The sequence below is a fragment of the Ips typographus genome, linkage group LG7 (genome assembly GCF_016097725.1).
Source record: "Ips typographus isolate SLU linkage group LG7, UJ_Ityp_2.0, whole genome shotgun sequence".
NCBI classification, from domain to species: domain Eukaryota; kingdom Metazoa; phylum Arthropoda; class Insecta; order Coleoptera; family Curculionidae; genus Ips; species Ips typographus.
In genome coordinates this window covers 111,486-124,036 of record NC_138428.1, presented here as the reverse complement: position 1 = coordinate 124,036, position 12,551 = coordinate 111,486, and the positions used below count along the sequence as shown (strand labels likewise).

The window sequence follows — 12,551 nt, the reverse complement described above, 5'->3', positions numbered from 1 at the left end:
AGAATAAAATAGACCTAAATGCCTACTGGTTTTGTATTTAACGTTTTTCTGTTAAAATCAAAATTAAGAAAGTTAAGGGGGTGGTCAAAATTCAATCAATCACCCTGTACGTATCGTGTGAGTGCTATTACTTGTTTATTGCTTTGTAAGCTGGTGTACTTGCCAAGTATACCAATATTGGTGTACTTGTCAATGACACCAGTCGTCTGAGCCCGGCTTAACTGACACTAACAACTGCTGGAGGCTGGAGGTGTTACAACATTGCATAATTCTTCTAATGCTTCGGCACATTCACTTACAGCACATCCGCGATCCCGCGAAAAACAAACAGATCTATTTGATATTTGACAGTACCCGGTCGTTGCAAATGCTGTTCTGTTTGTTTCTTTAATTTCACGAGTTAGAAAGAAAACGAAAATAAGCTGTCGCACTGGCAATTTAACAAACAACAACTGATCGGCATCATGTGGCAATGTTACACTTCAAACGTCAAAGCAGTCGAGTAAATTGTCAAAAATGATTAATGTAAAACCTGAAATGACAGAATGTCACTTAGTCTCCTAGTCAGTCTAGATCTTATGCTTATGCAAAGTGCAAAGTGTCTTTTTAAGCAGTAAATGCGTGTTTTTTTCGATTCTTCCATTTATTTGTACGCGTTTGAGACCTTTTAGCGCCTCTGATAGGGCCGTGAATAATCCACTAACGGTTTTCTTTACAGATTTTCCTAGTACCAAGCCACTGCTGTGGAGGATCTCCCCCATTTCAGGTAAGGTAATATGGCGGTCAACGTAATATTATTTTATTAAAATAGACAAATTTATTTTATTTCACTATTATTTATTTTAATTGTGGCTTTAAGAGCGTTTAGTTCAGTTAGGTTTTAGTAGTTTGGAAACTCATTTCTTTTAGTCAAGTGAATACAGATTTTATGTAGGTTGTGACAAAGTATAAGTCACTCCTTGTCAGTACTTTGTAGTTTCAGTTTCTTAAGCGTGACGACTGTCGGAAAACGGGTCAAAAGCGTTTCCTTACTGCTATAAAAATATCAGAGGAAGAGGGAGTAATTAATGGCATTTATAGTTTTATGTCCCTCTAATTGAAACCAGTAGGTGGGTCTTTTATACCAAGACCAATCCACTGTTATTCAGTGGGGGCCCTGTGGGATCTGAGCCGACGCTGGGCCCCGATTTGTGGGTTTAGCGTTTAGCCGGAGTGACCCAACTTTATATTATATTCTGTAAACTTTGGTTGTGATGACCTCACTAAGCATAGGTTATAAAAGAAAAACTTTAGCATTAGCAATAAATTTAGTATTAACCTTAAGAAAGAAGGGTATTTATAAAACTCCTACTTTAACCATACAGTTTTCTGAAAAGTAACAACTTTAATGTTTTATTTTTCAAGTTTTGCTGCCTAATGCACACTGATATTTATACATCTTTCTTTTGTTTACAGATATCTACAATCAATTTGACCATAATGGCTGAAGAAACAGATGTTTCCTTAATACCGCCGCCGCCAGGAATATCTCCACCACCCTTGCCTCCTGATGATAATATGCCCCCATTACCTCCAATTCCCCCAGACGAACCTCCAACCCCTGTGAACAACATTGCCCCCCCTCCTCAACCACAACCTGATTTACAACAAAATGCTTGGCAACAAAATGCATGGCAGTTTTATATGCAGGGTGCCTACAACTTCAACTCTCCCTACGCCACCTCTTACTATGGCTGGGGCACCCCCTACATGAACAGCAAACTTCAACCCCCAATGCCCAACCAATCGGTACGGGGCGCTTTCTCGCCCTATGGCAATAAACCAATCCGGTTCCAGATCAACGGCAAACGACTGCCAAATCAGAACGCCATGATGAACTCCCCCAATAGCGGCGCGTCAAAAAAGAAACGCAAGAAGAACCGTAACAATCAAGCGTTCAATAATCAACAGCAACAACAACAAAATTACGGCGCTGTGTACGCCCCGCCCCTTCAGTTCAACACTCCCCCACCTCCTTTACCTCCCGAGGATGTGAAAAACATTCCGAAACCCGAACCTCCACCAGACATTTTACCTCCGTTACCTCCTGAGGCTCCGACCCAGAAACCGGCTGAAGATGTTAGTAAAACCGTAGAAAATGTTGTTCTTCCATCTGCACAGAATGTTGTGAATGGTAATCCAACTGATGAGTGGCCTCAAAGCCTGAAGGATTACGTACACAACTGCTACGCCAAATGCAAAACTAACATTGATAAAAATCAGGTAAGATAAAAATTATAGTTTGGACTTCATAAATTTTAGAGAAAAAATAAAAAAACAAAGTTCTGTATTTAGTTCACATATTTTTAGGTAATTAGCTACACCTTTTATTTTTTTCTTAGGTGGAGATTATCCTTAAAGGCAAAATAACAGCTGCCTATCAGCAAGGCCAACTAAACAAAGACTGGTCCAAAGAACCACTGCCGAGCATTCATTCGGAATCTCAGAACAAATTTACGGGACAGGCTAACATTAAAACGGGCATGTTGTCACAGTTCCAGCAGAGTCCTAAAAAGGGCCTGTCGCCTGCTTTGGGGGCGCGTTTGGGTGGGCGCAATACGTTCCGGGGCAAGGGTAGGGACTCGCGATCCCGGTCTAGGAGTCGCGAACGACGAGGTCGTAGTCGTAGCTTAAGTCCTAGGCGATCCAAACATTCTAGGTGAGTTTGAGTTTGTACCAGTCTGAGGCCACTTTGGATTATGCACTTTTAAATCTTGATTTTTTTTTAGTTCTAGTGGTGATAGTGAAGAAGACGATTACAAGCCGGTGATCAAGCCACCGCAAAAAAAAGGTAAGATAGCCGATCGGCTGGGCCCGCAAAAAGGAGTGAGTAAACCGAACGCGAAAGCGACTAAAAAGCAAAAAGCTAAGGAGAAGAAAGCGGCTTTCTATCAAACTTTCGGTCAGAACGTGGAGGAAAATTCAGAATTGTTGCAGCAGCGAGCAGCTCGATTTAATACCACCGCATCCAAGTAAATAGTTTTCAGGATTTTTTCCGGACAACAACTGAATGATTGGTGATAATAATTTCAGGTTGAATGCTGGTACGCCGTCCTACACTCTGGACACGACACCGTTAGAGTCGAACGGCGCCTCAGAGATGGAGTGGGTCGATATCCACATCAAGGGCACATGTCGCGACGTCGAAAAGTCCTTTTTACGTTTAACCAAAGCACCGGAAGCGTGCGACGTGCGCCCTGTAGACGTACTCGATCTCGCCCTGAATAATGTCAAAGATAAATGGATGGAGAAACAGGACTATTACTATGCCTGCGATCAGCTTAAGAGTATTCGGCAAGATTTAACGGTAAGTTTAATCTAGCACAGGATTTTTGATTGCATATTATTCTATCACTGGGATTGTTCTAAACATGACTCAACTGCTATCTATTCAAGATGACATCATAGATTATTTTGAGTTTAGTAATATGAGCGATTTTACCGCATTAGTAGCTATAAAATCTATCATTACATACGGCCAAGTTGGAGTTAAAAGAATGACTAATTTCTGTATAGATCCTAGATAAAGTATTGTATGTACATTACTCCTGTGGTGGGGCAAATTAATGGACTCGTCATGGCAATACTTAGTACCATGTTTATACAAATATTTGCCTTGTTAATGGACTATTTGGATAAAAACAAGCATTTTTTTATAGAGTATAGGCACTTGCAAGTACATATAAGCAAATGATGATCTTTTTATTCAAATGTCCCATTAACACTGTCTCCTTATCATCATACCTACTGAGTCATTATTCAAAATTGACAGCACGTTATTGTCTTCAGGTTCAAGGTATTAGGAGTGAGTTTACGATAAAAGTGTACGAAACACACGCGCGTATCGCCTTAGAAAAGGGCGATCACGAAGAATTCAATCAATGTCAAACGCAACTAAAATCATTGTACGCTGAAGTGGGGGGCGATAACCGAAACGAATTTATCGGTTACCGTATTCTCTACTATGTCTACACCAAAAATACATTGGGTACGTTTACCATCAGTTTTTAACTCGGCTTCATTCTAGATTTCTCTGATTCGTTTACAGACATAATGACAATAATGAAATCGCTCTCCAAAGAGGAGAAATCCGATCCTGTAGTGTCGTACGCGTTGAAATTCCGCTCGGCCTGGGGCGTCGGCAACTATCACAAAATGTTCGTTATGTATTCAGTTGCCCCGTTAATGGCCGGCTACTTAATCGAGTGGTTTTTGGAGCGGGAACGAAAAGAATACCTTAAATGTATTATCAAAAGGTAAGTCTCTTTGGCGTTTAGTTGATAGGGTTTGGGTCTTTGGAGTCAGAAACCTCAAAAGTAGTATTACTGCTTTTACTTCCAACTCGAGAAAGTAAATTAAATCTACGTATTATAGTCCTTTTTGAAAGTTAGGTCAGGTCCTACCAGAGATAGTAAAATTAGCTAGATTTAGCTCTGTAAACCTAACCAAGAGAATTCTCTCTAGCTTCAATCCTCCTTAAATTTGAAGCGGTTTTTGACAAAATAAATTAGTGAAAAGTATTTTTTTCCATATGAGAATTTTGACTAAAAAACTACGTTGAGCTGATGAAAGTTCTTTGCATCCACAACGAGAGCAAGCATTGTTCTTAAGCTTTTCTAGAAAATTTTACAACATTTGCTTAGTGTTTTTGAAAGTGACTATTTGCAAGTAATATGGATTTTCCATTCATCAAATATTATTCCATAATCACTAACAGCGAAAATGGACTTTATTTTGAAAAGGGCTTTACGCGTAAAGAAATGTCGAAACACGTCACACACGTAAGTGCATTAGTTTAAATTGGTCGTCTCTTTTTTAACCAATAATTCATATTATGGATAATTTGATTGTTTACAAAGTAAACGGATAAAAATGTGGCTTGTTTCACGCATTGTGGACGTCAGTTCTGCAAAATGTTGCCAACTTTTGTTTGCACAGCAAAAGCAAAGTGATTAGGTTTAGATTTAAGTAGTTAACAAATTTCTCTTTCAGGTTTTATCCCAGGTCGTGTGTTTATTTTAAATTTTTGTTTGCGTTTAATGAAAATGCTCATTATAACCGATATTTTTTGGAATAAAATGGCATTTTTATGAAAACGCTATCGTCTCCCCTCGATTTTCGAGGGCGAGACACCCGATACTAAACGATTGTTTTTATGTTTAGCTATCGACAGACGGTGAGCATCGATTTCCTAGTAAGCGAGTTGGCTTTCAAAAGCGTGGACGAGTGCGTTGAGTTTCTCGAGCAGTTTTCGCTGGCGTTCCAGGACGATTCCAAGAAAATAGTCGACTGCAAAAATAGTATGGCGGCTCTTGCCAATATTTAGTCGTAAATGAAATGGATTTGGGTCAATCTTACCCCGTTCAATTATCCGTATCAGTCACATCATTAATAACAAGGAGTTTCCTAAGTTCAAACCTCAATTTCCACCAAAAATTACTGGGACATCTTCCTGTTTATCTGATCAATGATACACAAAAGGCTAGTGATTTCGTTGACGTTTTATCGTCGTTACTTTCTGTGTGATGAAACTAATATGATTGAGGTAGTGGAGGACAGTCGTCTGCTACGTGTACAGTTCTTAAAAACCAACCAACCTCTTTTCTAATATTCTGCTAAGGCTCTAAGTGTTCTAATTATTATATATCATTAACCAGTTATTAAGTCTAGGTAATTGAATTTTGGATCGGTCGCAACGTTTTAGATGCGATTCGTCTACGTACCAATGTTGCTTGTACTTGATTTACATTATTCAATAAAATTTTTACAGATAAATTTGATATTCTTGTTTTATGTTACCTTTTTGGATAATCCATATTATGTTCTATAACAATTATTTTTTTCAACAAACTGAAATATAGGCTTGGGCTTTTTGAGGTATGAATTCAAACATCTTGTAAAAAGATTGCTGCCAACTATATTTGTACTGAAAAAAACACACTAAACATTGATGTGTGCACTGTACATCATATTCTCTGTTCAGTGACTTCTGACTGTTGCGTCACATCCTTTATCTCTTTTCCTTAGACAAAAAATGAGTGTTTTATAACATCATAACTACTACCAGCTATTGCCAGCTTGATGGATCAATTAATGTCAGGCTATTTTGACGTTTTTATCAGTTTCGTCAATAAACAATGAGAGTTCTCTTAATTAGTGTAGGTCTGTGTTCAAAATACCGTTCAAGTACAGTGAAAAGCTACAAATCCAAAAGAAAAAAGTGGCTGGAAAAACATTATTAACGTGCAGTCTGTACAACGTTCAGTCAGTGAGGGGTCCTTATATCAAACTGGTGAAAGTGATCTTCCGTCGGTAAAAAAAGAAAACTTTCTGCGACTTTAATGAATGAATTCACTTTCTAATGTTTCCACAACAGATGTGACCGTGGGTTTTTATAACGAATTTAAAGAAATAATGTTTAATTTGAGAAGAAACCTTTCCAACATGCTGCACATTCAGTTTAATAGCGGAATTACCGCAATTTTTGTAAGACAGACAAAACATTTTGCCCATCGCGTAAAGAAAATAAAATGAGCCATTTTTGTCCTGTTTATTTAAACCTTTTTAGATCACTAGGTTGACTTCCATCATTTCTAAAAGCGAAAAATAATTACAGAAAAAAATACACACCCCTATTCGACAATTTTTTTTTTTTAATAATCGATGTCTACTTTTGCTACTGGATTTAGCGTAGATCACATTTTATACACAATAAGTCGAGACCACGTACAATAAAACAGAGATCATTTTTGATTGCTGAATTCTAGAAATTCCTCAAAAGCGGCCTGCATATCGTCATCCATGTCGTCTGAATCATCCTCGTTCCTGTACAAGCCATATTAAACATCTTTTCCTTCAACAGTTTTATGTACACTTACCCAAGGTAATCGTTATGGTAGTTCAAGAACTCCTGCTCCTCATTACTGAGTGTTTGCCCATTCATTTCGTATAAAACCATATTGTCCATATCCACAAACTGTTGTTCAAATTCTGAAGAACTGGAAACCAAAATTCAAAAACCACTTTTTAAACAAAAAGAGGGAGACTTACTCAGATGTGGAACTTTCTGCAGGATCTCTGCCCCAATTCGACTCCCGCAAATTCACAACACTGCTGACCATATTACGGGTCGAGCTAGGCAGTGACAAGTCTTTCAGTCTCTCAAAAATCTCATCTAAAGTCTCCTTGTGGTTTTTCTCCAATGAATACCCCGTAAGTTTTAACGCTTGACAGACGCATTTTATATTATCGGGACCGCCTTGGATGAGTTTATTAAGCGAGTCAATGAGCAACGCTCCATATAAGTTGTCGTGTGGCAGTTGAGTGTACAGTTCAGCAATAAAGAGTAGTACATTTTGTTGATTTGGATTGTCAGCGAGTTGTTTTTTGCATCTTAGGTGTAGGGCAGCTCTGAATTCGGCGCAACATTGTTCGATATGCCAACATAATCGTGCGCCGTTGTACCGGAAATTCGGATGGTTTATAGCCTGTCAATAATGTATAACAATGGTATAAGTTAGAAATTATCACAGGTGAGCCAATAAAAGCTCTTAACAACTGTTTTAAGGGCAAATGGTTCTGTAATGTTTGTTTATGGCTAGGTTTCTATGGAGGAGACTATAATCTAGGGTTCAACCATTTTTAGGACCTTACTAACATTACAAAGAACTGTAAAAATGCAAACTATTGTTCATTAGCTACCTACTAACTTACTACTTTTCAAGCAAATGTGCTTTCTATCTCTTTACACACAATAGTTTTAAACCCAAAATTTCTAGAAAAAATAGGAGGCTAAGAGTAAGTAACCACTGCCACATTCATTTTGTATTACATTTCAGAGTAATTTTATGGTTAGCTGATAAATAACAATATGTGAAGTAAAAAAGAGAAATGACAACAATCTGGGAAACCTTCCTCAAATTTTCATTCCTTTTACAATACTCAGGGCATATTTGAATTGACACTCTATGGTGCATATTCTTTAGGAACATATGAAAGCAAGAATCACCCATGGAGCATCATCTCAAATGCAGTCCACATTTCTTGTAATAAAAAAACCAAAATCTATTATGATGTTAAGAAATTTAAGTACACCTTACCTCTGTAACCAACAATTCTGTGATTTCGGCCATGGCCAAAACATCATCAAAATACAAGCAGATAGTTTCCATGAATACCATAAGGAGATCCCCAAACTGCCCTGGATAGTTGATCAAGGAAGCTATAACGTGTTTCAGTCTGATCATGTCAGGAGAATCACCATTGTCACTCTGGCTGCTGCTGCCTGCCTGACTTGGCTGTTAAACAAAGTGTTAACCACCCAAAGGATATTAACATCAAAACACTTTACCTCCATGGTGTTATTATGAGAATTCTTAATTTTGCGCAATCTGTTTTGAGCGCTAGGTTTTCCACTAATGTGCGTATGCTGCAGTTGTAACTCCACATCATCAATGGGGGCCTGGATAAATTTGGGGACAAATTCGGGGGCGTCCGCCCTTAAAACGAATGGGGCAGGCACAGGCTCTTCAACAGCGGCAGAAACAGGTTCCGTAACAGCTTTCGCACTGGCTATAGTTTCTGGTTTAGGGAATCTAAGTTGGGAGTTTAGCACTTTTTTCGAATGTTCGGGATCCCACAGGACCTGCGTTTTTGGTTCGTCCATCGTTGGTAACTTAATGCACCATCAATACAATGGTTTCAACGTGTAATTAAACAACTTGAAACTATTTTAAAACGCCTACAAGACACAAAAACGAACTGAACTGAACATGTACATAACACAAGGGCCACGAAAACAAACAAAAAATGTGGGGGGGCGGCTTGTCAGTGTCACTATGTTCCTGTCAAATATGAAACCACGCTTAATTGCCAAAACTGTCAACTGACAAAAGTCATGGTAGCTATCACGTGACCGTTTCACTTTTCGCTTTGTGGCCCTAAAACTGTACCATTACATGTTATACAAGAATACGCTGAGTTGTAGGGGTTAAGAAATAATACAAAATTTCCTGTAAATACTTTCTATAGGATATTGCACTAAACTGAATAAGACAAGTCAGAGTAAATAAGTAGTACAAAGTACGGTCACATCTTAACTTAAAACTTACAGTAAAAGAATACAAATTGAGTTGAGCTTACCTATGAATAAACAAGAAAATCACCACATAAAAGTGTAAATAGGAATCAAATAGAAAAGAAACTGACCTAAGGCACTTAAAAAATACTTTTCAAAATAATACTCTATTTTCATACCAGAAGTTAAAATTTTTATAAAATTTGAGGGTTGCTGCTAAACCTTCGGTTTTTGAAGGGTTGCCCCAGTCTGCTCCCTATAGTTTCCACGTGGAAGCCAATGCGCAACAGATTGTTGTGATCCAGAATTTTCCTACCATCAAACATGTACGCTGGCTTCATCATTTGGTCATAGATTCTTTCATAGTCCAAGGTCTAAAACACAAAAGAAACCTCTTTACATCTTCAAATTAAACGGCAAGACTACTTACAATAAATTCGTCCCATTCAGTGCACAAAACCACAGCATGGCAGTCCTTGGTGGCCGAATAAGCATCTTGGTACACTTTGACGTGGTTCTTTAACTGATCAGAAGTGGCGCCTTCGTATTTGAGATCTTCGTACACTTGGGCTTCATCGACTTTCGGATCGTAAATTTGAATCGACGCTCCCTCATCCAATAAAGTTTTGGAGACGTATATGGCCGCGCTTTCTCTTGTATCCCCAGTGTTCTTCTTGAAGGCAAACCCCAAAATGCAAATGTTTTTGCCGCTGACCGTGTTAAACAAACATTCAATCACTTTAGCTGTGAAACGGTGTTTTTGATGTTGGTTCATGTCGATCACGCTTTGCCAGTACGCAGCCACCTGTTTAGTCAGACCATGAAGATCAAAAGGATTATAATGGAATTGTGAAACTTACATGAGGGAGATTGAGACACTCGCAAATGTAGACTAAGTTGAGGATGTCCTTTTGGAAACAGCTCCCGCCGAAACCCATAAGTGAAAATAAATGAATTTAATCGCCCGTTTTTGTGGACAATAATAATACAAACTCTCTAGACGATCTCATTAGTAAAAGCAAAAGACACAAGTTGCATTATTATCATCACCACCACCACCATAAACAAAGCCTCATACATAACAGTAAAGACACTTACCAATAGAAGCTTGCAAGAACTTAGGGCCAATCCTGGAGTCTAGGCCAACAGCCCTAGCCACTTCAGTAATGTCAGCCCCAGTGGATTCACAAACTGCTGACAAGGAGTTAATGCTAGAAATCCTTTGGGCCAACATAGCATTGGCTGCCTAAACCGCAAAAATACCCGTTTACACTGTCATCAGTTGAGAAAATATACATACCAGCTTGGATAGTTCACTAGACCAAGTGTTGGTAGTGAGGATTTTTTTGCGAGGGATCCAATGCTCATATATACTGCACAACTCTTCAATGGCCGCTTCCCCAGCTGGAGATTCCTCTCCTCCAATTAAAACCCTATCAGCGTGTAGCAAGTCATTTATGGCAGTGCCTACAACCACCTGATTACACTACGCTTAAGCTCTTAAAAAATGTTAAACAACCTTCAGCTAAAAACTCAGGATTGCTGAGAATTTGATAAGACACTCCAGGACGCTGATTGGCCTTCAGAATCTTCATGATGCTCTCCGCGGCGTTAACGGGGACTGTACTTTTTTCCACCACAATTTTGTTGCTTTTGGCCACATCAGCAATCATTCGAGCCGCTCCTTCAACGTATTTCAAGTCAGGGGCTCTACCCTACGTTTATTATTAAATACTATAAAAACTGTAATTGTTAGTTTTCCGCTAAAGTACCTTTCCGTTGCCGAAAGTTTTAGTGGGGGTGTTCACTGATATGAAAATCAAGTCAGCTTCCACGATTGCCGCATCGCAATCATCCGAAAAGAATAAGTTTTTCCCTCTGCAAGCTTTTACTACTTCATCTAATCCAGGCTGGAAGAAAACACTAACATGACTTTTAGGGAATTAATTGAAGTTAGTAGTTAGGCCTAAAGTAATGTGCAATGACGACATTGTTTTGAGACGTCATATTGACATTTACCTATGTCAGAAATTGTTAAAAAGAATGACCAAAATTAGGTTAAATCACTGTGTTTTCATCGACGCTTTACTAACACCCTGTATAAATAATATTAATAAAAATATATCCAATAAAACTTGTAAGATACTAAATTAATAATGTATGCCCTTCAAAAATTAATTGAAATGTCTTCTTTCATTTACAACTCTAAAAAAAGTATAATTATTATATTTTTAAAGCACATTTTCCCAGAATATTGCAACTTTAGTTGAGAATTGTAATTTTTAGTTTTTTTCCAATTTTTTTTCATTAATATCTGTTAATTTCATGTCTGAAATTTAAAGTCTTCTGTTAACTTATCATGGAATAATATAATAACTTTATACAAGACTACTGACTAGAAGACTTGTACAAGAACTATTTAATACTACTACTAATTAAACATCCTACTGATGATGATACTAATTAAATATTAAAATCAAGAAGAAACTATTCACAATAAATATACACATAAGTTATGCAAAGGCATTTCTGAACAACCTTGAACAAATAAGGATTCTTCTTTTAGGCAAACACTTTAAAATTGTAATTAATGTAAATAGAAATGTAAATATATGCTGATAATTAATTGATAGGCCATTTCTTGGACTATAATTAGTGAAGAAATTGATGATGATGATCAATATCTGTTGTCAGTACTCAATTTTGAGTAAACACTAGACCATCAGTCAATACCATTGAGTGCACTGATCCCTGTTTATCTTGTTTTATCATGCAACCTAAGTTCTGCAAACATTCATTGATTTTTGCTGCCTTCAGTTGTACCGGTTTGGAATTTATTAACAACACCTTGACATTATAGTAAACTATGTAAGCATCACATGATGACTGCTAATGTGGCCTAATTTTTGCAACAATGTGCAGTAGTTAATAAATTTTGGTGGTACAGTACCTCATAGATGGGCAATTTGTCACTATTCCACTGGGCGATTCTCTCCTTACTCTTATCCACTACTGTAACCTTGATCTCAGGACATTTCAGAGCAATTATACTGCAAGTGGGGCCCCCAACATAACCAGCACCCAAACAACAAATGCTTTTGACCACCATCTTCACAAATCTACAATAAAAGTGTGAGGGGTTGGTCGGGCTGACTTTTTTATAGAAACTATTAAGTAAAGCTTACCAGCAACGATAAGGGTGCAAAACAAGGCGTTTTTGTGCAGAAATTACCACCAAACCCACTGAAGTGCCAACGTAGATTGTTGGTTTTTTTAAAAGTAGTAGATAAGTTACTACGTATTGATACACCCGGACGACATTGAAACCTTACCACGTCTTCAAATTGTTCGTCTGGGATTATTTATTATATTCCGCGAAATCCATTTAATCCAACATTGAATTGTGTTGTTTACGTGTACATGTGTACCTCAATTC

At 37.9% G+C, this 12,551-nt stretch overlaps 3 protein-coding genes across 6 annotated transcripts; 1 reads left to right on the top strand and 2 right to left on the bottom strand.

The window, feature by feature from the left end:
* Positions 1-549: 549 nt before the first annotated feature.
* LOC145732231 (leukocyte receptor cluster member 8) lies at positions 550-5,819 on the top strand. 3 transcript variants are annotated; one of them, XM_081984345.1, is made up of 9 exons: positions 595-613; positions 719-766; positions 1,456-2,262; positions 2,382-2,698; positions 2,769-3,011; positions 3,073-3,346; positions 3,829-4,027; positions 4,088-4,295; positions 5,203-5,819. In XM_081984345.1, exons 3-9 carry the CDS (start codon positions 1,480-1,482, stop codon positions 5,363-5,365), a joined length of 2,187 nt encoding a protein of 728 aa, XP_081840471.1. In that variant the 5' UTR covers positions 595-613; positions 719-766; positions 1,456-1,479; the 3' UTR covers positions 5,366-5,819. The 3 variants fall into 3 exon arrangements, with proteins under 3 accessions (XP_081840472.1, XP_081840470.1, XP_081840471.1); XM_081984346.1 differs by having other exon boundaries at positions 550-766; positions 1,690-2,262; XM_081984344.1 differs by having other exon boundaries at positions 550-766.
* Positions 5,820-6,574: 755 nt separating this feature from the next.
* Positions 6,575-8,858, bottom strand: Paip1 (Poly(A) binding protein interacting protein 1). Its single transcript, XM_081984377.1, has 5 exons — positions 8,390-8,858; positions 8,139-8,336; positions 7,090-7,526; positions 6,918-7,037; positions 6,575-6,864 (listed from the first exon to the last, which is right to left on the bottom strand). Exons 1-5 carry the CDS (start codon positions 8,702-8,704, stop codon positions 6,783-6,785), a joined length of 1,152 nt encoding a protein of 383 aa, XP_081840503.1. The 5' UTR covers positions 8,705-8,858; the 3' UTR covers positions 6,575-6,782.
* Positions 8,859-9,046: 188 nt separating this feature from the next.
* Positions 9,047-12,527, bottom strand: sgl (UDP-glucose 6-dehydrogenase sgl). Of its 2 annotated transcripts, none has more exons than XM_081984365.1 (9): positions 12,301-12,527; positions 12,066-12,234; positions 10,888-11,025; positions 10,635-10,830; positions 10,416-10,582; positions 10,215-10,361; positions 9,976-10,044; positions 9,546-9,920; positions 9,047-9,489 (listed from the first exon to the last, which is right to left on the bottom strand). In XM_081984365.1, the coding sequence occupies exons 2-9, from the start codon at positions 12,222-12,224 to the stop codon at positions 9,310-9,312; spliced, it is 1,431 nt and encodes a 476-aa protein (XP_081840491.1). In that variant the 5' UTR covers positions 12,225-12,234; positions 12,301-12,527; the 3' UTR covers positions 9,047-9,309. The 2 variants fall into 2 exon arrangements, with proteins under 2 accessions (XP_081840491.1, XP_081840490.1); XM_081984364.1 differs by having other exon boundaries at positions 9,976-10,050; positions 12,301-12,526.
* Positions 12,528-12,551: the final 24 nt, after the last annotated feature.

Excerpts from the sequence above, each read along its gene's own strand:
- LOC145732231 (XM_081984344.1), top strand. The coding sequence starts at position 1,480 with ATGGCTGAAGAAACAGATGTTTCCTTAATACCGCCGCCGCCAGGAATA. Across the intron at positions 2,263-2,381 it reads CTAACATTGATAAAAATCAG|GTGGAGATTATCCTTAAAGG; the intron begins GTAAGATAAAAA and ends TTTTTTTCTTAG. Across the intron at positions 3,012-3,072 it reads TTTAATACCACCGCATCCAA|GTTGAATGCTGGTACGCCGT; the intron begins GTAAATAGTTTT and ends TAATAATTTCAG.
- Paip1 (XM_081984377.1), bottom strand. The coding sequence starts at position 8,704 with ATGGACGAACCAAAAACGCAGGTCCTGTGGGATCCCGAACATTCGAAA. Across the intron at positions 8,337-8,389 it reads CTCATAATAACACCATGGAG|CCAAGTCAGGCAGGCAGCAG; the intron begins GTAAAGTGTTTT and ends TTTGTTTAACAG. Across the intron at positions 7,527-8,138 it reads CAGAATTGTTGGTTACAGAG|GCTATAAACCATCCGAATTT; the intron begins GTAAGGTGTACT and ends CATTATTGACAG.
- sgl (XM_081984364.1), bottom strand. The coding sequence starts at position 12,224 with ATGGTGGTCAAAAGCATTTGTTGTTTGGGTGCTGGTTATGTTGGGGGC. Across the intron at positions 10,583-10,634 it reads TCCTGAGTTTTTAGCTGAAG|GCACTGCCATAAATGACTTG; the intron begins GTTGTTTAACAT and ends AGGTGGTTGTAG. Across the intron at positions 9,921-9,975 it reads AGTGTCTCAATCTCCCTCAT|GTGGCTGCGTACTGGCAAAG; the intron begins GTAAGTTTCACA and ends CTGACTAAACAG.